This window comes from Pseudonaja textilis, chromosome 5, assembly GCF_049901715.1.
Source record: "Pseudonaja textilis isolate UNSWEBS1 chromosome 5, rPseTex1.2, whole genome shotgun sequence".
NCBI lineage: Eukaryota > Metazoa > Chordata > Lepidosauria > Squamata > Elapidae > Pseudonaja > Pseudonaja textilis.
Window position 1 is genome coordinate 62,596,107 of NC_141994.1, and position 23,674 is coordinate 62,619,780.

The 23,674-nt window shown below is 42.3% G+C and overlaps 1 protein-coding gene across 1 annotated transcript; it reads left to right on the plus strand.

Annotated features, from left to right (window-relative positions):
* The first annotated feature begins 2,914 nt into the window (after positions 1-2,914).
* On the plus strand, positions 2,915-8,968 carry LOC113437942 (perilipin-3-like). Its single transcript, XM_026703154.2, has 8 exons — positions 2,915-2,951; positions 3,850-3,922; positions 5,499-5,694; positions 6,404-6,486; positions 6,967-7,165; positions 7,369-7,556; positions 8,317-8,379; positions 8,495-8,968. Coding segments are annotated over exons 1-8 (1,206 nt in total). The 5' UTR covers positions 2,915-2,949; the 3' UTR covers positions 8,897-8,968.
* Positions 8,969-23,674: the final 14,706 nt, after the last annotated feature.

Here is a 23,674-nt window from a genome sequence, read left to right on the forward strand (position 1 = left end):
TGCACTGGCCATACCCACCCCCATTTTAGTGAAGGGGAAAGTCACAATACGTCACATGATGACCACATGACCACATGAGTTTGACATCCCTGCTCTACAAGATAAAAAAAGGAAAAACAATTACTAATCCAAAGGAATTTGTGACATGTTGCCTCACACTCTACCTAAGTGGTGTGCAACCCAGATCAAAACTAAGCAATTTCCTCAGCAAAGACTCCCACAAACCTGGCATCATTGCTTAATAATTGTTTCCCTATTCTGCAAAAACTATGTAGTTAACTTTCAACCAGACCACTGTTTAAAAAGTTGCAGTGAGCCTGCTAGGTCATTCATCAGCTTCAGAAGATTCATTAGCATTTAATAGCTCTCTATCTCTGTAGAAGTGTGCCAACAGTCCACATATTGGAAAATCCATGGAAAGTTGAAGGATTTTTTGATGGTCCAGTTGCTTTTGTTTTTTTAACATGATCCAGTGAAATTTTGGGCCGACGAGCTTATTTCGCCCAATTTACCACACCCAATTTCATACTGTAAATTGACAATTTGAGAGGCATTTATCTCACTAACTCATCTAAAAGCAAGTGTTTTTTTCTTTTACATTGCAGGATTAGGAAAATAGAATCCATTTTAAATGGATATGGCCCAAATTAAGAAGCCGTTATCTGTATTTTTCATCTGCACCCAACTTCTTTTCAATTGCTGGGAGATTATTCTTGCAAGAGAAATCTCAGAGACAAAGAATTATTCAGTTTGGTGCGAAATGCAGGAGAACAATGGGGAAGCTTAACCAATTATACCCAACTAGTGCCTTTTTCTTCTGAATGTTTTCTTCTCCATGATAATTCTCTGGCTTAATTGATAATAATGATAATGATATTGACCAGAAAGTGATTTAACCATAGTAAAGAACTGATCATAATATTTCCCATCTTCATATCTAGCATCAGCTGCCCTGAGACAAAAAATGAGGTCTTGCCAGAAACCCCTACTGCATCTACTATATATGTCAGGCCCAAGATCACCCAGAAACCAATGGTTGCTATGGAGACTATGAAACCCAGGTCAGTTTATCCTAAATGAACACAGCAAGCAAGAAAACAGAAAACTCCACTTCTATTTCTTCCTTGGTGTTTCCCCTTTTAGCCAGCATTAGTTCTGAGTTGTGTCCTTCCTCATTTTCTAATTGGCTAATAAAGGTGAAATGGAGCAACCATGATATGATGTGTGGATGAATTCTGTAGGATCTAATCATGTGCAATTACAAACAGCACTGACCCAGCAAATGTATCCTCAACAGTTACACAGTATATAAGCATGATCAGACAATAATTTTCTGGTTGGTCTGAAAAACTTTGCTCACTAATGTTGGTTGCCAATACAAGACAGAATGGTAGATCCCCCCACTTTTTAATTTTACTGGCTTAAGCCTACTAGGAAAATCAGCTGCATTAATCAAATGCAGAAAATTGTGAGAGATGCCTAAGTGTTTAAAGGATCAGACCCTAAAATAAGCCATCATTTTCAAAGTAAGCTGCTGTTAACTAAGTTTAATCTGGATGGGTGAACATCACTAGATACAAACTCAAGGTTAATTGTACCAAACTTGATTGCAGGAAATACGACTTCAGCAACAGAGTGGTCAATGTCTGGAATACTCTACCTGACTCTGTGGTTTGTTCCCCAAACTCTAAAAACTTTAACCTTAGACTGTCTACTATTGACCTCACCCCTTTCCTAATAGGTCTGTAGGGGGTGTGCATAAGCGCACCAACGTGCCTACCATCCCTGTCCTATTGTTTCTTTTGTATATATATTTATTTTTCTTATAAGTATCCATGTATTCATAACTATGTTTTTACTTATAGCTATTATCTTGTAAGCAATTGACAAAAATAAATAAATACAAAATAAAAAATGTTGGTCTGCTCCTCTTTGCTGCAGATTTTTGTATTGTTATTCAAAACATTGGTTTACACAGAATACTACATTCTGAGTCCCAATGCCATTATGCAGATGTATTGTGGGCCTCCTGCCGAGCACCACATCCAGCTGTGTTACCTTTTTAAAAGGATCTTTTAATCTTTTATTACAAATTGAGAAGCTAGCATCCTGAAAAACAACACTCAGCCTTGAATATCACCTTCATTTCCAAAAATGATTCCAGGTTCTGGGAACAACGTTGAAAGTAAAAGTTATAGCAAACTTTGGAAACATGGCTACCACATTGAGTGTTTGATAGTGATAGTGCCCACCATGGCATACCCAGAGCTTTCATTTAATATCCAAGTGGTTCCAATTGCCTCAGAGTTCAAAGACCTTTGTGCTAAATCATTGTGCCACTTTTTGGAACCTGGCTTAGCACATTGTGTGAAATTAACTACTGTGGTTTCTAAAACATGGTTTATAATTTATTTGAGATGTAAACAGAGCTAATTGTGATATATACAACAAACCATGTCCAAACAAACCATGGCTGAAAATATGTCACCACTTCAGGTGAGACATGGTTTAAGCAGGGCTTATCCAAACCAACCATTATTATCTGGGCTACATAACATGCTGTTACATATCATGTTTTACACACTAGGCAGATTGGGTTCACATAGCACATCAAGCCCAAACTGAACAAACTGCATTATAATTCAAACCAATGTATGAGCCCAACCCCTACTGCTTTCATTATGAGTTATTCAGTTGATGGTATTATCTGGAGAGGTCAGATTGCCAATGGGAGCATTGCTTGCTCTCGCATAGCCAGTCAGTGAGCAAAGCAAGAAAGTGGGAAGATCTCTTCAATCAAACAATGCTCCCATTGGCCCTCTGCTCTGTCAGTTGGAGGGCTTGGTCTTCATTTGATAGATAAATAAGCTGAAATTGGAGCTGGCTAATCTACTCTGCAGGAGTTTCCGTGAAGAGCTGAAGACCCTCTTAAAACTTTCTACTAAGAACATGTAAGTGTTTCCCAAGTTTTTTTTAAAATGGTATTTAAGTTAAGAAGAATGTGTTAATGTACAATATTGGGGATGGTATTGGCTATGTGAACATGGAATGCTATGGTAGTTCCACTTTCTCCTTTATCTCCAGAGTTTCTAAATAAATTAATAGAACATTTATAAGCCATCATTTGGTCTGCTTTTTGGTGTAGAGCCAATTTACATGTTTGCATTTTATTATTAAATTTTACCAGATTACATTTTTATACTCTAACGTAACATAAAAGCACATGTATTTTAGATAACTTCTGTATAGAACAATTTGCCATGTTTTAACCTTGGAAATGTAAAAGCAATGTCACTTAATGAGTTGAAACCTTGCTTTAAGATTAAGGGAATCACTGCTTAAGATTCCTGCCTTGTGATAAGCCGTGTGTTTTAATTAACTCTAAAATAAGCCATAGTTTCTGGGTTCCTACCCAAAGCTAAATTTAAAACCATGATTTCCAAGGCACAATTGCAGGTTTACAATCATGGCTTAATGTTAGAAAACTTGATTGGGTCCATCCATCACTTTAAGCTACAATTTGGGTTAATTGGTTTTTCCTTAAAATGGAGCTACAATTTAGTTAAATTTCCAAAGTTGCTGAAAAGAAAATTCTACCAAGAAGTGATGGTAAAAAAAACTATGATTTACAATAATAAGCTTATCATTTGTTCTCCTTTAGCAGGGCTCACACACAGTCATGTCTGCATCTTCTGCTTGGGAAAAGCTACACATGAGCTGTTGCCTATTTCAATGGATGCAAAGTGGAGGCCAGAGATATAAAAAAATAGCACCTTCAATGTTCTTCGAGAGCTGTAGGTATCTTGAGAGAGTTACAGGTGTTACTAAGGGATATTTTTGTTGTTCTAGGCCTGAACATCCAGTGGCTCCCAGAAATAATGAGGAACAGTCTTCAGCTATGGAGAATAATGAAACACAGCAGGTAAATTTGTCCTTGGAGAGTCTAAACTAATGAATGAGTATCAGTAGACATCTGCATATAATTTAGACAGGATAATAAAGTTGCAGGACCAATTTAGATTTTAATGCCAAGTAATATTTAATGTGATTGAAACAATGTTTTATATAGAAGGCAGAACCATGCTATTTAATTTTAATTAAAGATAATTAATTTTCTCAGCCCAGTTATTTTCTTTTTAAGTAGCATTCCTCATTCAAAAGCCAGGTCTTTTTGCACCAAAGGCTCTATGAATGAGAAATGCTTCCAAAGCACCTGAACCAGTCTTATTCCACCCTTGAAATAATTGAAACACAATTAGTTTAAGATTTGAAATTTTACATCCTATAAAATGTAGAGAGACAACTAGTTTGGTGTAGTGATTAAAACACCACTATAGAAACCAGGATAGCAGAAGTTCTAGTCCCCATTTATGCACAAAGTCGATTTGGGGTGGGGGTGGGGTGGGGGGGTGACACTTGCTTTGCACTTCCAAAATCTTGCCAAGAAACTTCCAGGGATTAATCCAGTCACCAGGAGTAAGAAACCGATTCAAAGGTGCCCCAGTTGAAAAAATTAAGGCAACCACTAGATGGCAGTGAGAATAGAAAAAGAAATTTGGGGCTTTTCTGAACTTTTGCAGCCTGTATCCTGGGGCCCTGCAATATGCAAGGCAGCAGAGACAGCCTGTCCTAGGTGTATTTTTCTAACCTGGAATGTCAGCAGTTTTTCTAGGAATTGTCTATTTTTCTTCCACTCTCTACCATGATAACTTTCCTAACTTCCTGTCCTAGAAAGTACTAAACCTAACACTTGCAGACAAGGTTTATTGAATCCCTGACATTGTCATCTATAAATAGGGGTGGGGGGGGGCGTTCCTTGGAATAATGGGTAGTCTGCCTTTTGGGTTGGGGGCATATTTTAGCAGGTTGAGAGCAAGGAATGTGAGCATGCTCACAAAATGGCTACTCCAGGAAGTTTGCCTATTCATAAAATACCTGCTATGGGGTGAGTTGTGGCCAGTTGCAAATCACCCATGGTTCAAAAGCTGAATAGTTCCAAGAAACTCATTTCTCTAGAATATTTTTATGTGATGCAAAATGATACTTGATAAAAGTAATGCTGGAGTTTTCCTTGTAATGTGCCAGATTTCTGTTTCACTCTTTTAATTTCTATTTAATTTTCTAAATCTTGGTTTGTGGTTTAACAAATTCTGAAGTATAATAAACAGCTGCTTGTATAATATCTACATATTGTATGTTTTTGGTGCCTATGCCAACAAATGCTAAAATGTGAATTACCCAGTGTAGTTGGGGAGAAAGATTATTCAAAGGAACTGCTAACACAATTGTGTCCAAACTAGCCCTCATCAATAGTGTACCTTGTTTGGTTTTGGATTACAACTTCCAGAACTTTCTGCTAGAAGGGTTGTTAGTCATATAAAGCTGGGAATTATAGTCCCAATACATACAGAGGATACTCAAGGAAACCTCCTATAGGAATAGGCTATAGTCATATTTGAACATTGCATGTATTTACTAACCTATCCTATACCCCAAAGGATGTTCTTTCAAGAGCTACCAACCTGCCTCTTGTCAGCTCCACTTATGAAATGGCAGCTTCGGCTTATACCTCGACTAAGGAGAGCCACCCCTATGTTAAAGTAGTTTTGGATTTGGCAGAGAAGAGCGTGAAGCATGTCTCTGAGATGGCTATGTATAGTGCTCAACCTTTTCTGAGTAAGCTTGAGCCCCAAGGTAAGGCACTGCCCTCATTCTAAAGATTTTCTCTTTGTGGAAAGAGGCAGCAAGTCTTTGGGGCACCTCACAAGCTTATTTTCACTGTAGGTTTTGGGACTGGTTCACATATGTAAAGATTGTGAGGAATTCTATCTACTGGTGTGTTGTGAGTCTTGTGAGACCAATAATCCAGAAAATTAGTTGATTCCTTTTCACTGGGAGATGAGAGCACCAGTAATCTTTTCCAACTCTAGGATCTGTTTATCTCTTCCTCTTTTCTCACTCCTGTTCAATAAGGAGATTGTTCCAGATAATCTGTATTTATCCATCGATATTGTAATTTCTGCCATTTCAATAATGTACTTGAATTGTAGGAATTGTTACAGTACTATATAAATGCATGTCAGAATGTGACATTTCTTGAAAGGATGGAAATTGGACTCTGAGGTCCACATTGATGTTTGTAAATCCACTCAGAGTCACCTCTTTGTGGGATGGGCAATATACAAATCTCAAAATAAAAATATCAACCTGGAATATTTTTTTCTGTAAACTGCAACATACTTTAATTTTCAGAAGTTTATACCATGAGAAATTTAAATGGAATGTAATGAGGGGAAAAGGAAGATTCAGTGGTTATTGATTAGAACTCTAAAAATACTTAATACTTTTTGGATGTTATGTCAAAAGTCTTGCAGCCTATAAGTTAAATACTGCATGTCTCTAGTTTCAGTAGCAAGCCACTATGCCTCCAAGGGTTTGGATAAGCTGGAGGAGAACTTGCCGTTCCTCCATCAGACAGCTGACCAGGTAAACTGAACTTATTTTTACTCCTGTCTTTATCATTGTTGATGGAGGATAAATCTGGTGCCCTCTAGGGGTTTGGGGGTGCAACTCCGATACATCTTAAAATTGCCTTATATTGGATATAGTAATTTAATGTTCTTATTTCTGATCAAGAGCATGAGGAAAAGATCTAAAACTGCACTGGGATAAAATTAAAAGCCACTTGATCAGGGGATGAAAACTTGTGTAAAATCTGATCTCAGCATTGTATTGATTCATTTGATCTGATAGCTTGGAACAGAGCAGCAGTTGGCGAGTAAAAGGAATCTAAAAAGCAATAGTCACATATTGCTTGTTTTCCAAATATAGATTCTGACGACTGAAGACTTCGATGACTTTTTGCTTACCCAGAGTAATTCTTAAGAGAATAATGGTTAGAACTACATTACATCCAGTTCCCCAAACACTGAACGTTGCTGCTTTTGTTTAATGGTCTCTCCATAGGTTATTTCTGAGACACAGGAATTGGTGTCCTCCAAAGTAGCAGATGCCAAAGAAGCAGTAGCCAAAGCTGTCCAAGATGGCAAAGAGATGCTCATAGACACAAGAATGGGCAAACTCGCCATGAGTGGGGTAGAAGTAGTACTAGAGATATCGGAAGAGTTGTTGGATCACTATCTACCAATGACTGAGGAAGAACTTGGTAAGCAAGGCATTTTACCTCAACATCTTCAGTCTGGTGTCTGTGAGATCATAGGAGTTTAGCATTTGCAATACTCCCGGTCTTGTTCAATTGTCTTTGGTGAATATTGCTATTTCCAAAGGCCATACCTTTGGAAAAGAAAATGGCTTGAAGTCTGAGCAGACGTTTCAAAGAAGTAACATGTTTTAAACTATATTCCACAGCTCAAATAGCACAATCTACACCAGAAGGGATCCCCCTGCCACCTGACTCCCAAGGTTATTTTGTGCAGCTTGGTTCCCTATCAACTAAACTCCAGAATCGTGCCTACAAGTATGCTGTGGTAAAAATGGAAGCCGCCAGGGAAAACATCCAGAATACATTCAGCCAGTTACGTCAAGCCATTGGACAGGTAGGAGAATTCACCTCCAGACCTCTTAATTTTTAAAAATTCAATATGGACTGAAATGTTTTTCAGCCCCACCCCTCCTTAACTATGTTCCCTTTGTGGTATAAGCAACTCATGCTATTGGGGCATAGGAACAGTAAGTACACAGGAAAAAGAACACATGCTTTGCTGCTAGAGCAATATAATGTTGAAGGAGCTTTGTGTGTGACACATCTGGAAGGGAGCTTAGACATAAGCTAGCCTGGGTGCGCTGAGACATAAGCTAGCCTGTGCTTTGGTCTTCTCACCCTGCTTATGTACATGGGAAATGATTTATTGAATGGAAATAAGAAAGCAAAAGGAAAGCAGTGCTAGAAAGAGGATGGAATGGGGAGCTTAAGATTAGATATCTAAACTTAACTTTTCTTGCAACAAAATGCCTTGCCTTTACCTCTTTTCCCCCCACTTGGAAATTAGCAGCCTTATTTTTTTTTTTAATCTTTAGCTCATATTGGTATTTTTGTGAATCGTTCAAGGCGAACTGTGGTTGCCAGATCACATTCAAAGACAAAAAGCAGAGGGGAAATGGCAAAAATGTATCTGTTTGCATCTAAGTTGGGAGTGGAGACTCCAACTGATAAACACTTGTATTCATTTAGTGCTCTGAGTCACTTGCAAGGGGGATGGATAGCTTGCTCCGGTCATGATCTTTCTGATGGCAAAGCAAATTGTATTGCTCTAACCAAAGCTGTACTAAAAACAATTCCTTGTTTTGCTCCACCAGATAGAACATACCATGCAAGATATCCTTCAGATACCCCAGGAAGAAAAGGAAAAGCTACGGCAGGTACGGCTGGATTAAAGTCAGAGGGGGACCAAGGAAACATGAGCTCTTGATGTAATAATTGTAGGGCCATTCTTGAGAAGTTAAAATATATCTATTGGTGCATTCCTTTTCACAGATGGAATGTCATAGCTTGGCCGTGAGTTATCACATCACTGAACAACTGCAGATTGCATACACCAACTTGATGGGAAGCATCCAAGGTCTGCCTGGTATCTTTCAGCAGAATATTGAGTTGGCTCTCCATAGCATTGAGGAACTTCAAGCTACCTTTACTGAGGCTCAATCTTTCAAAGATCTTTCTAGCAGCCTTTTGATCCAAAGCAAGAAGACAGTCTGCATGGCCCAGACGTATGTAGATGATATCTTGGACTATGTGCACCAGAACGCTCCATTATCCTGGCTTGTGGGACCTTTTGTTCCTGCACTCAAGAATACCTCAGGTGACCCAGAGCCTGCAAAAACTAATGAACAGGAAGTAGAAACTCTGAAACCAGAAGCTCCAAAGGAAACTCAGTGACTTAGTATTTAGTCCAGATGGTGGCATGCTATTCCTGAGATACAAAGGGAGTGTACAAATGCAGTTGTAGATTCTCAGGAGGGAAAAACTGAAATTAACATGATTGAAATATTCCTGTCTTCCAAACTGTATCACAGTGGAGTTGGGAGCACAATTATTCCAAAGGAAAGATACATGTTAGTTGATTTTCCTAAGGACTTCACTTTGAGAAATAAAACAACTGATTCATGTTGTAGTACAACTTCATTTTTAAGCTTCCCAGGTATACTGAATGGCACCACTGTAATTCTTTGATTTGAAATAAATGTCATTGCACAAAAAATACAGGTAATTGTTTGAAGTTTGTTTCAGGGTCTTCCTATAGATAATCGATGCTACGGGGTAGTGATTCTTTTGCAGTATTCTACAACGTTGATTTCACAAGGACACTATATATGTGCTTGAAGTGGAAGAGAAGAGACAGTTCTATTGGTTAATTGTTTTCACTGTAAGGGAACTCCTCAATTCTAGGTTGGATAGCTCTTTGATAAGTTTCCAAATTTTTGTTGGAAACTTACCAAATCTCCAATTATTCTTCAGTTTCCAAATCGGAACTGATTCTAGGCAATGATTTCAATGTCTAGCTGGGCCAAGAGAGTTTCCTTTTCTCATATTTTAATATTGTAAGTCTTAGTTTGAAAGTCCAGCTTGTTTTAGAATCTGACATTCTAAGGTTAAGTAGGAGTGAAGATTGACTCAACTGGCCATTAAATTAAACTTCTTTATTCTAAATATTTAGATGCCGGGTAACCACAGGCGGAAGTTAGTTTCTGGCCAAGAATAATCATCAGTTCAATTGCCTCCAAAGAATTTTAGCCAAATTTCTCAACTACTCTCCAGCTTTTAAGATAATTTTCCTGTTCTCTCTACTTATTGCAAGTTTTGCTTTTACTGCCTTGATATATAGGTAGGATACATAGATATGGAGATTTCCTGAGTTTATAAACCTGTAAATTAAATCAACTGGTGATATATCATACTGTAGGATGATATATGATGGCGAACCTATGGCACATGTGTCAGAAGTGACATGAAGAGCCACTTCTGCCAGTATGCAAGAGGTCGATTGGAAGAGCCCCACTGTGCATGTGTGTGTGCCCCCACCAGCCAGATGATTGGTATCTCCTACACATGTGCGGGGAGAGATGCACGTGTGGGAGACATGCATGCATGCACAGAGGCATGCAGCATGTGAGGGGTGTCATGCATGCATGTGCAGAGGTGCATGCTGTGTGCACACAGAGTTGCACACTCGTGCAGGGGTGGGGGGAGTTGCACATTCATTGCATCATGTGTGCAGGCATGCGAGCACAAATGCGCACGCTGCACACTTTTGGCATGCAACATGGAAAAGGTTAGGCATCACAGCTGTAGAAGAAGAAGGGATAGATTGAGGGTGGAGTTGAGAGAGTTATCTGTCTGGAGTCATTACATTGACACAAGCATCCAAGTCCAGCCTCCCCTTGAATTCCACTGTCTCTTATCTGGCACTAATTTAATGCTGACCTTAATGCAGGGGTGGGATTCATTTTTTTTAACATCCGGTTTTGTGGGTGTGGCTTTGGTGGTCATGTGACTGGGTGGACATGTTATTGGGCTGGGTGTGGTGAACTCAATATCACTCACATCGAGGCATGCATCTCCTCACCTGGCCTCTCATGACTGTGGGGATGCTGCAACAGTCGTAAGTGTGAAAAATGGTCATAAGTCACTTTTTTCAGTGCCATTGTAACTTTGAATGGTCACTCCACACAAGCAAAGTACCAGCAAAGGAGGGGAAAAAAAACTCCAGAGAAGTTCCAGAGACAGGAAGTCTAGTCCTGCCAAGAATGTAATAAGAGTTAATGGAGACTCAATTTCTATAAGCAGCACCAGAATGTTTCCTTCCTGCCTTCCTTACAGTATTAGGCCAGTAATTTCTTCTAACAATCAGTTCTTCCAACTATTTAGAATGTTAACAACTGGTTCTAGAGAATAGGTGCAAACTGGTAGAATCCCACCCCTGCCTTAATGAGTGATCCTGATTCCTTGTGCCTCACACATCAGGTCTGATATACAGAAAACAGTTAAAGGGGGCAGATTTTTGTAGTCTAACACAGAGTTCCCCAACATTTCTGGCTTTGCGGATTGGCAGTGGGGGAGAGAGAAGCTGGTTCTGCATGAATGGCCAGCAAGCGCACTTGTGCACACTCTATTTGTGCAATTGATGTGCATGTGTGCCTGTGGCTCTCTTAAATGGAATGTCCATGCGGCTGCTGGTCACAGAAGTGAGGATGTGCATATGTGCACATGCTCACTGGCCATTTCCAGGGCCTGCTTGCAAACACCCAGCTCACAGGTTGGGGACCCCTGATCTAACAAATAAAGTAGGGTTAGTGTTGGTGAATATGATCTTTTTCTTCTATTGTAACTACGGTTACAATTATTGGGTTATCATTCCACAAGACACTCATAAAAATGGCAGAGACTTTGGTTACATGGTCAGAGGCTCCATCATGATGTTTTAGGAATCCTCCCCACTTCAATGTCCCTACTCTGTGCTAACATGTGGATCAGAGGTGGGTATTCAGCAGGTTCTGACCAGTTCTGGAGAACCGGTAGCGGAAATTTTGAGTAGTTTGGAGGACTGGCAAATACCACTTCTGACTGCCCCCCCCATCTATTCTCTGCCTCCTGAGTCCCAGCTGATCGGCTGGGTCTTCTTTTGTTGTCCTGCACAGAAGAACGGAGCTGGAAAGCAGGTTAGAGGGGTGGGGAGGGAATGGAGATTTTACAGTATCCTTCCCCTGCCACGCCCACCAAGCCACACCCACCAAGCCATGTTATGCCCACCAAGCCACGCCCACAGAACTGGTAATAATTTTTTTTGAATCCCACCACTGATGTGGATGCAAGAAAAAGAAACTGAATGACTTACGTAATAGATCTGTAGTCCAGCCAGCTTTCCCAAATTTTCCCAAGACAATAATTTAACAGCACTTTAATACAGAGTGGGATTGCTGTGCTCTGGAAGGCATTTTCAAAACTTTATTTACCCAACTTTATTTATTTACTCTTCTCCAAAGCTGCTGGTTTCCTGTCAAGAGAAAAAAGAAAGATATACTTATGTGTGCTTTCTTCTATAGGAAAGGTGTGGGTGTGTACAAGTTAACAAGTATACAAAGGAATATGATTGAGCGGTAACTAGTATTTAACGTTCTGGCATTATTCTTCTCTCCATACTTCAGTTCCCCTCCCTTTCTCTCCACCTGCTTTGATGTAATAATATCCATGCACTGCTAGATAAAGGGGTGTTTCCAACTTGCTAGAAAAACTATTTTCATTCCCGGGGAAAACAGTATAAAACCTGTTTAAAATGAGATGGAGGAGGTTGCCAACAAGAGGTTAAAATAGAAAAGCCAAGGAAACCCGTGGGATTGGGGCCAGCAAAGGGTGAATGGCTTCCATCAGAGATTTCCAAAAGATGACAAATTCAAGGGCCAATTTGGAGTCTCGGGGATGAAGGCCCCTCATCTTCTCAAAGACAGAAGGATGATATTAATTTGAACTTGATTGATGTGCTGATCAGCAGCCTAGCAGAATGAAGTAAAAATATTGACCTTTTTAGCACTTCCTACTCTTTCAGAAATGAAGCACCCTGTTGCGTGTTAGAATAGAACAGAACAGAACAGAACAGAACAGAACAGAACAGAATTCTTTATTGGCCAAGTGTGATTGGACACACAAGGAATTTGTCTTGGTGCAAATGCTCTCAGTGTACATGAAAGAACAGATACACTTGTCAAGAGTCAAGAATCATCAGGTACACTTAATAATAGCCATAGATTACAATAAGCAATCAAATCATACTAGGAAACAGTCAATAAAAATAGTTAGGATACAAGCAACAAACTTACAGTCATAAGTGGGAGGAGATGGGTGAAAGGAAGGATGGGAGGATTAATAAGAATAGTAATGCAGACTTAATAACTGGACAGTATTGAGGGAATTGTTTAGCAGAGTGATGGCATTCAGGAAAAAACTTCATGTGTCTCGTTCTGGTGTGCAGTGCTCTATAGCGTCGTCTTGAGAGAAGGAGTTTAAACAGTTTATGTCCGGGATGTGAGGGGTCTGTAAATATTTTCACAGCCCTCTTTTTGACTCGTGCAGTATACAGGTCCTCAATTGAAGGCAGGTTGGTAGCAATTGTTTTTTCTGCAGTTCTAATTTTCATTGAAGTCTGTGTCTGTCCTGTTGGGTTGCAGAACCAAACCAGACAGCTATAGAGGTGCAGATGATAGACTCAGTAATTCCTCTGTAGAACTGGATCAGCAGCTCCTTGGGCAGTTTGAGCTTTCTGAGTTGGCGCAGAAAGAACATTCTTCGTTGTGCTTTTTTGATGATGTTTTTGATGTTAGTCGTCCATTTTAGGTCTTGAGATATGATAGAACCTAGAATTATATATGTTCATATATAAAAGGCTGAGAATATTGTATCAGATGTGTTTTCTACAGTGTTATGGCAGCAAAACATGTTGGAGCTACAGCAGGTGAATTCAGGATTAAATATGGTTTAACTTGAAATGGTATGGAAGGTCATAAGTCTGAAGATTATTTAGTTTACTCTACCTCTCCTTCAGCTCTAGGATGCATGTTTCTAAATGCAGGTAGTTCTCAACTTACAACCATTTGCTTAGTGTCCATGACTGTTCAAAGTTATAATAGCACTGAAAAAAGTGACTTATGACCAATTTTCACACTTAGGACCATTGTGGCATTCTCACAGTCATGTGATTGAAATTTGGACCCATGGCAACTGGCATTTATGATGGTTACAGTGCCCTGGGGTCATGTGACCACTTTTTCCAACCAACCCAAGTCAATGGGGAAGCCGGATAAATTTAACAATCGTGTTATTAGCTTAACAACTGCACTAAAGATGCTTTTTCAAGAGGCAACTGGACTTTCTTAGAAGACGTTTTGCTTCTCATCTAAGAAGTTCTTACAGAGCTGAAGAAGCTCCTTGGATGAGAAGCGAAACGTCTTCAAAGAAAAACCAGAAAGTCCAGTTGCTTCTTGAAAAAGCAACTTTGGGTCAACCATGACCTGGATGACTGAGAATCTCCATAGACCCTTAGCATGTGTTACACTTGTGTGCAGTGTTACACTTAACAACTGTGGCAAGAAAGGTCATAAAATGAGGCAAAACTCATTTAACAAATGCTTCACTTAGCAACAGAAATATTGGGCTCAATTATGGTCATAAACTGAGGACTATCTGTAGACTCCAACAACCTACTGAACCAAAAAACACCCCAAACCATATCATGATTTGGTGTTTTGTATGGGTTCAGCTGACACCATTATGTCTAGGTTGCTAAAATTCTGGGGCAAAGTCTTAGCCCCCAAATCTTTCCATTGTTGCGAGATACTGAATGAAACCACCTTACAATGAAGCTCATAGTTCCAAGGCTCAAGTCTTTACTAATTTGAAAAAAAAAAAAAGATCCACATCACCCTTCCAAAACAGCATTTGTTAAAAATGTGTTGCTTTTTCGAAGGAAGACAACCTCCCTGATCTCCGCAGAGCTGAATGTACAGTTATGTTACATGGAACATAAGCCTGGGATCCCATGCTGTCAAAAACACGGAGCTGATAACTTCGGAAATAGCAAACTGTGAACATCAGATGCTCTGCTCCCAAAAGCATCTGCACTTTTTAGAGAACTGCAAAGTGTTACCATATGGACGCTGGTTGAAATAGAATTTCCTCAAACGGGGCATTATTGACAGAATGCATATCTCTGCACACACATGTACAAACCAGCCAGCCATTAAAGGGACAGTTTTATAGATATCTATTCAGAAGTAAATTCCATTGAATTCATTGGGGCTTCCTTTTCACCAAGAGGGCACAGGATACCAGTCTAAATCAGCCCTCTTGGGCTTAATCTAGCTTGCTGTGTTTCTTTTATTATTTCTATAGCAAAACTATTCTGAAATCTGCTTCGCTGTTTCTCAAGTTTCCTTCCTTTAAAAAAAAAACAATTTTTATTAAAAAAATCTTTTTACAGAATAAAAGAACTTTAAAGAAAAAAAGGAAAAGTGATGAAAAAATAACTGAAAGAAAAGAGAGAAATGAAAAAAGAGAAAAAGAAAACATAAAACATATAACGTCTGATTTTTTTTGTAACAATTATAAATGCATTTGAATTTTATCCTTTCTCTCATTAGGGTTACACCAAAAGGCCCGTCTCTCCATAGAAAGTAGAAACTAGAGCTCTATTCTCCTTATATTGAATTTTCATAAGGACCTTTACACATAATGTGAATAATTGACAAATAATTAAATTTCCAGAGCATTTGGATTCCTTCTGACTTTCACATTTTTTGTCAAAGGATGATGCAATCTTGTTAAATCTCTGTGAACGTGACTATGGGGATGCTGCAATGCTTGTAAAGTGTGAAAAGTCACTTTTTCAGTGCTATTGTAATTTTGAATGGCCACTAAAGGAATGATTGTAAGTCAAGGATGATTGTAAGCCAAGGACTACCTGCATTGAGACGAAGTATATTACTAATTTTACCATGGATCATAGTTTTAGCAACTGTCCCAGTGGTGTGTTTGTAGCAGGGGTGCGATTCTACCAGTACAGACCGATTCTGTAGAACTGGTTGTTATGGTTGTATGCAGTTCGGAGAATTTAATTTTGTGAGTTTGCTTGCATCTTGGAGGATTGAGGAATCAGTTGGAATCATCTTCCCAATATCAAGAATAAGAACAATTTTTCTGATTCTCAGCAATATGGAGAACTTCAATCTGCAGAATTCTGGGAAATGGAATCCACACATCTTAAAGGCACTCAGATTGTGAAATACTGAATGGCAGTAAATGTCACGAGTGTAAATTCCAGATCGGTCCATGTGGGCTTCTCCCAACATATGTCCATGCCCTTTTATGGAGGAAAAAAAATTAAGAGATGTTACCAAAAGAACATGAAAGAAACAGGTACTCAGCAAGACTTCTGACCTTCAGCCTTTCTTTTTAAGAATCGATAACAACTAGAGATCTGTACTGCAAATCATGTTTCAAACCTTCTTCTCTCATTCAAAAATAAGGATGAGAGAGAAAAAAAGATCAATTATTTCTATGATCAATGTTGCATCCTGCTTTTCCTTTGAGGGCCTTTTAAAAATACAATCAGTAGGAACAAGCTCAGCTTGAATTTAAAGGCCCAAAGATAACATTTCAATGTTGCACCTGGCATGAGATTGGGAGAATTTTCACCCAGCTCCAGCAGAATGTCGGAATTGTACAAAGTGAAATGATTTAAGTTACTATGAAAATTGGTTGAGTGAAATACTTTCACAATAGGTTTTCCAGATAGATTTCACCAATCCAGCTTTCTCCAACCTGGTGCACTCCAGCTGTCAAGCTTATCAACCCCAGCCAGTGTTAATAAGATGCATATGTGTTTCCGTATGATTCAGAGCTGTTCTCTTTATTTCAAAGGATAAATTACGTTCTTCAGATTGGAGTTTCTGTGTAGGACTGGGACCCCCCATAATAAATATTTCAGTGTGATCTGGCTCTGTCCAGCTCTTGGCATTTAAAGACCGTTGGAGTTATTTGCACCAATACACTGTACTTGCAAAGCATGCTAACCCATGTTTTGTTCAGTCATGATTTACTGAATCAATCTAATTTCTGAAACACACTGAATCACAAAGTTAACAAGTAGCATGGGCTTGCACAGCAGACTAGCAAATGGCAATTCAGCCTACCATATTGTACAGCCACAGAAAAATTTGATAGGTGTTGAGTTTACTATCTATATGTATATGTATCTATATGTATTAGGAGCAATAAATGGATCCCAGAATTCTACTTAAGATGCTTGACTCATTATGTCAAGACTGATAAAACTGAGCAGGATCTAGGATCCAAGAATTATACTAACCTCATTAATGTGTCTTTAATACTAGCATTAGGTGTAAATACAAAATCTTGGAAACTGCAAGATATATTTCCAACTTTCTTTTATTAGTAAAGTTCATGAATTCAGGGACTCCTGGACATTTTAAATAGATACTTTCTAGGTTTCTTATCATCTGAATGTAGTTGCCATTGATGAGAAAGCTACCAAAGAACTTCCTTCCTGTCTCTTTATTGCATATGTCTAACATTCCTTTAATTTCTCTTTCAGGATTCCACAATCTCTCATGCATTGCTATAAAGCAAGGGTTTTCAAAGTTGGCAAGTTTAAGACTTGTGGACTTCAACTCCTAGAATTCCTGAACTAACATGACTGGAGGAGGAATTCTGGGAGTTGAAGTCCACAAATCTTAAAGCTGTCAAGTTTGAAGACCCCTGCTATAAAGCATGTGGGCAGGGGAATTCTGGGAATTACAGTCCATACATCTTTAATTTGCCAAGTTTGAAAATTACTGCTATAAAAAGTCCTTGTTAAGATATTTAATAGCTGGAACAGTAAAGAGTATAATGGGCCAGAACACACAGTTATATTTGATTGGTTGGAGATTGCCTCCTGCATGAGGTAATCTACATCATGATTGGTTGCTGGGTAGAAAGGGGGAGTTTCCCTTTTTCCCGCCATTTTCTGTGTGCTCTATGCTTTTCAGTGGTTTACCTGATGATTTACCTCATGATGTTAGTGAATTCCTATCTTATTTACTATAAATATAAATGTAAAATATATTTATTTATATAAAACTACAAGTTCATGTCAGTGTCTCTGACTCCATTTGGACACCGGCTGTGCAATTCACTGACAGTCTTCAAGTTGCTTCAACCTGCAGTTTCCATCTTGGACCAAATATGTGCTTTGGAATCTCTCCATTTTGAAATTGAATGACAGATTTCTGGCTGTTCAGATGTTACTGAGGCCTAGCAAATCAAATTATCATTCAATGAAATGACAATTCTTAGTTCTCCTCATGGAATCTTTCCTCCATTTGACTTTCAACCCAATCAAGTTTTCATGATTGAGTGAACATGCATCATGGCATTTTCATGTGTGGGTGGGCTTCTCAGCCTGATCCCAAACGTAACATTTGAAATCATTACTGTTATGTCCTGAGGATTCTAGGAGTTCTCACTCAGGTCCACTCACTTTGTGTGGGCGTTCTTCCCCCTTTCCTCATTGGTTGATTCTCTCCAGCAGCCAGCTATAAAAGCAGGCTGCGGGGTCCAACCAGTTGCTGATTGCTGCGAGCCAGCCAGGTGTGGCAAGCACGGTCAGCCCTTTATTGTTATAATAAAGTATTGTTGCACTCATGCTCTGGTTCAGCCTCTCATTGCTCAAACTTAACACTGGCGACGAGGATGGGATGGCTACCAGAAGCACCATGCAACCGCTGAGTCACTAGTCACCGATCCGCAACCCAGAGAGAGCGATCGGCCGACTACAAGAGAAACGCTGACCGCAGCCAGAGAGAGCGGTCAGCCAACAAAAAGAGCGAACGTTGATCCGCAGCCAGAGAGAGCGGTCTGGTTCAAAAGTTAGAAGCGTCCGTAGCCGCTTGTTAGCCCAGCTACGGGAAAAGTGAAGCGCTGCGAGCCGCAGTCACTCAGTATTAGGCGCGAAATTCAAACGGGTGTCATTTGAATTTCAAACCAAGAGAGACACAGCACAGCACTGTAGTAAGTCACTAACGCCCACGCTGGCGCGAATCTAGACACCTCCAACGGCTAACAGCCAACGTGGTTAACCCAGAGAGAAAGAGAAGATAGCAAAAAACCCTCTCCAGAGCTGATTTCACTTGCAACCCACGAGCGCCTGTTGTCCCCAGAGAGATTTTTTTTCCGCAGGTAGCCCAGCCGTTCCCAGCACCATGAGTTCCAACCCAGTATTCCCGGCGTTCAAACCAGATGAAGAGAAGTGGGAATCGTATAAGAACCGCTTCAACCATTACATCGATGCGGTCGGCCTGGCAGATGCGGGAGAGCATCGGAAAAAATCCTATTTCCTAATCTACTGCGGAGCCATCGTTTATGATACTGCCGCAGCACTCGTAGCTCCTAGAGAGTTGAAAAACGTCCCGTGGTCCGAGTTGCTCGAGATCCTTACTAACCACTACGCTCCCAGGCCGTCACAGATCGCCAGGAGGTTCACTTTCCGTATGAGGAAGCAATCGAGTAAGGAGACCATCAATCAATATATGGCCGCCCTCAGAACAGCAGCTCTGCACTGCGGGTTTGGAACATACCTGGAGGACATGCTCCTCGATCAATTAGTTTGTGGGGTCAAGGACCTCAACCTACAGAGGCGCCTTCTAGCAAAAAAAGACCTCAACCTCGCACAAGCGGTCGAGGAGGCCCTGGCAGCCGAGCTGGCAACGAACTCAGCCACCGAAATACAGGGCCCAAGCGCCAAGCTGGCATCATTCCCAGTCCATTCCGAGGAGGTGGTAGCAGAGGAAACCCTCAACGAAAAACGACGCGTCCACCGCCTCGCCACGACAAACGGCCGCAGGTAGGGGCCAAACAAGAAAACACTGGTCCACCCAAGCACATCACACTGTGCCTAGCCTGTGGGGGATCGCATCAAAGGGCCACCTGCAAGTTTAAAGGAGCCACCTGTAACAACTGCCATAAAGGGGGCACATCGCGAGAGTCTGCCAAACCCCCAAAGCGCTGCACACAGACTCCCTCCTCGCACTCGGGACCTCAGAGGCAAGTATTAAACTGTCGCACGCACCGCCTTGCCAAGCGTACTTGCCACACTGTTAGTAAAATTTCTCTCCGTTTCCCTAGAAGGTAAACCGTGCCACATGGAGGTTGACACAGGGTCAGCGCTCTCAATAATTTCGTGGAACACCCTCAAGAGACTCCACCCCAACCTATCTACCACCCGGCTTCAAAGATGCGAGTTCGGCCTGAAGGACTACCAGGGGAAGACCATTCCTGTGATCGGCAGAGGCAAGTTCTTTGTCAGTTTTAGAACTTTTAAAGGTCACCTACCTCTAGTGGTAGTTAACGGCAATTTACCCACCTTATTGGGGCTCGATTGGTTTCCCCACCTCGGCCTAGGGCTAACAGGAGTCCATGCTGTCTCAACCTTAGACACTGACTCCTTATTCGCTGATTTCGCAGATGTTATAACAGAACCCCCATCTCATTCACAGTTGACCCCCAGGCAGTCCCAATCAGACTAAAACCACGTAGAGTTCCATTTGCTATTCGACCAAAACTAGACGCTGAATTGGATAAACTATTAAAACAAGGGGTCATTGAGCCAACAGATTTCGCCAAGTGGGAGACGCCCATCGTCACACCCCTCAAAAAAGATGGTAGCCTGAGAATTTGCTCGGACTACAAGACAACAATCAATAAATATTTACAAGTTAGCGCCTACCCTGTGCCCGTCATTCAGCACTTATTGCACACATTCGAGCCGGGCAGTATTTTCGCTAAATTGACATGTCTCAAGCGTATCAGCAGTTCCCTGTTGATAACCAAACAGCGGAACTTCAGACCATCGTCACTCACAGGGGTGCCTTCCGATGCAAGCGTCTCCAATTTGGCGTAAGTGTTGCCCCAGGGATTTTTCAGTCCCTCATGGAGCGGATTTTACAGGGCCTCCCTGGTGTAGTACCCTACTGACGACATCTTGGTCTCGGCCAGGGACAGACCCCAACTTTTCCAGAGAGTGCGAGCAGTGTTAGAGAGGTTCAGACAGCATGGCCTCAAGTTAAAAAAAGAAAAATGCGCCATTGCCACTAGACAGGTGGACTTTCTGGGTTATAAAATTGACGCCTCTGGCATTCACCCCTGGAGTCCAAGGTCAGGGCAATCCACGAGGCTCCCACTCCAACCTCCAAAACGGAGCTGCAAGCCTTCTTGGGGCTGCTGAACTTTTACGCATCCTTCTTGCCCCACAAAGCCTCAGTCGCCGAACCCTTCACAGATTATTGGACAAACAGTCACCGTGGCACTGGGGGCACAAAGAAGACCAGGCGTTTAACGCCGCCAAATCACTACTCACGCCAGAGGCGGTGCTTATCCACCGACCCTAACCTTCCTTTAGTACTGGCAGCAGATGCATCCCTTTTGGAATTGGGGCGGTCCTTAGTCACAGACTTCCCAATGGTGCCGAGGCTCCCATCGCCTTTTTCTCAAGGACGCTCTCGGCCACGGAACGCAATTACAGCCAGATCGACAAGGAAGCCCTAGCAGCTGTTGCGGCCGTGAAAAAGTTTCACAAATTCCTTTTTGGCCATTTTTTCGAACTGGTTACGGACCATAAGCCCCTCCTGGGCCTACTGGCCGGGGACAAACAGACCCCTCAGGTCCTTTCCCTAGAATGACAAGGTGGACACTCTTCCTAGCGCCTACTCCTACAAACTTATTCACCGCCGGGCAAAACACTGTCCCACGCCGACGCTCTCAGTCGCTGCCCCTTACCCGCTCCGGCTGAAGACCCCGCTCCTGTCAACGCCATTTTCGAGATCACACAGTTGGACCTGCCCATCACCGCCTTGACATCGCCGCCAAAACCAAGGCAGACCAAACGCTCGCCCAGGTGCTCGACTGGGTGAGGAGGGGGTGGCCGGGTGGCATCGTTGATAACAAATTAACTCCATTTAAGACTCGCATGCAGGAGCTGTCCAGTTTGCAGGGTTGTCTACTATGGGGCACTCGAGTGGTCATTCCGACCTCGCTGCGCACCCGACTCCTGGAGGCATTGCACGAAGGACACCCTGGCATCGTGAGAATGAAAGCATTAGCACGCAGCTACGTGTGGTGGCCGGGTCTAGACGAGGACATTGTCAATTGGGTAAGTTCCTGCAACATCTGTCAGGAATCCGTCCTGCTCCCCCCATTGCCACCCCTACCAGATGGGAGCGCCAGCGGCCCTTGGTCTAGAATCCATATCGATCTGGCCGGCCCTTGCATGGGAAGATGTTCCTAGTGGTCGTGGACGCTTATTCCAAATGGATTGATGTAGCACAGCTATCCACGACCACCACACTAGCAATCACCAACGTGTTAACGCGCCTGTTCGCTACGCACGGACTACCCGACTCCATCGTCTCCGATAATGGCCCACAGTTCGCATCAATAGAGTTCAGCCGTTTTGCTGCCAACCTGGGCATCCGCCACATTTTCACAGCCCCATTTCACCCTGCCAGTAATGGGTTGGCGGAAAGAGCCGCCAGGACCACCAAAGAAGCCCTCGCCAGGTTCAGCAGGGATGACTGGCACCACAAACTCTCACGGTTCCTAATGAGCCAGCACTCAACCCCTGTTCAGTCACCAATAAGTCCCCAGCAGAGCTCCTGATGGGCCGGCGCCTGAGGACTGTATTGGACAGACTTCACCCACAATACTGCCCTGACTCTCCCTCGCTTCCACTTCGGGGTTAGACATTTTATGTTACAGGAGCCTGTATTCGCGAGGAATTTTGCTGGGGACCCACTATGGATGCCAGGCGAGGTCATCGCCATCACCGGGCCGAGATCGTATAGGGTCAGGCTGGAGGATGGTCGCGTCTGGAGTAGGCACATAGACCAACTGCGGAGGCGCCACAGCACCCTTGCCAGCAGAAATCCAGGGTCACCAGATGAAGGGGAACCGCCACATCCGCCCCTCAGCCTCATCGCTCCCAACGTCCAGGCTGCACCAACAGCCGTTCCGGTCAGCCCGAACTCGGACAACAGCGCCCCGAGAGTTGACCATCCTGATACAACCCACGGGAACTCGCCCCCAGTATCCAGCCCTGTGAGTCCCGAGGATGCCCAATCCGGAGAGCGCGTTGGTGACTCGCTGCCGGCTCAACCGTCACAGACTGATCCTGAACGGACAGACAATGTTCCCGAGCTGCGCCGTTCCGGGCGCCAACACAAGCCCCCTGCCTACCTCAAGGACTATGCATGTTCGCATCTGGGGGGAAGGGGTGTTATGTCCTGAGGATTCTAGGAGTTCTCACTCAGGTCCACTCACTTTGTGTGGGCGTTCTTTCCCCTTTCCTCATTGGTTGATTCTCTCCAGCAGCCAGCTATAAAAGCAGGCTGCAGGGTCCAACCAGTCGCTGATTGCTGCGAGCCAGTTCCAGGTGTGGCAAGCACGGTCAGCCCTTTATTGTTATAATAAAGTATTGTTGCACTCATGCTCTGGTTCAGCCTCTCATTGCTCAAACTTAACAATTACAGTTTCTTTAATTCTAGGTTAGCATATGGCAGTGATGGCTAATCTTTTCATTGTCATGTGCCGAAAGTGAGTGCACACATGCATACCTGCACCCATAATGCAATGTGTGTGTGACCTCCCCCTCCCCTTGCACATGTGCATGTGACCCCCCTTCATGTGCTCCACCCCCGTGCATGCGCAGCAGATACCCAACAATCAGCTGGCTGCCGGGAGGCTCATGCACATGCGCAGTGGATCTGTTCAGGCAACGGCTCATGTGCTGGCAGAAATGGCTCTGCATGCCACTTCCAGTACACGTGCCATAGGTTTGCCATCACGGGCATATGGTGAGATATATGCAGCCATTGTGGCTTAGGAAACTTTGTGATATGCAGCATAAGCTAGTCAGTATAGTCACTTTTAAAAGAAACCTGGAGCCAGCAACCATCAAATTAATATAAGAAAATAGGTCAATAAGCGTGAGAAAGATGGATGGGAACATGCCACCTACTTTAAATTTCGAGGGGAAATTTCTTCTGCTAAGTCAACAAATTAAAGCTTTGTAAGTCTGGTGGGGGTGGGGGAGAACTTTGGTGTTTGAGAATTTCA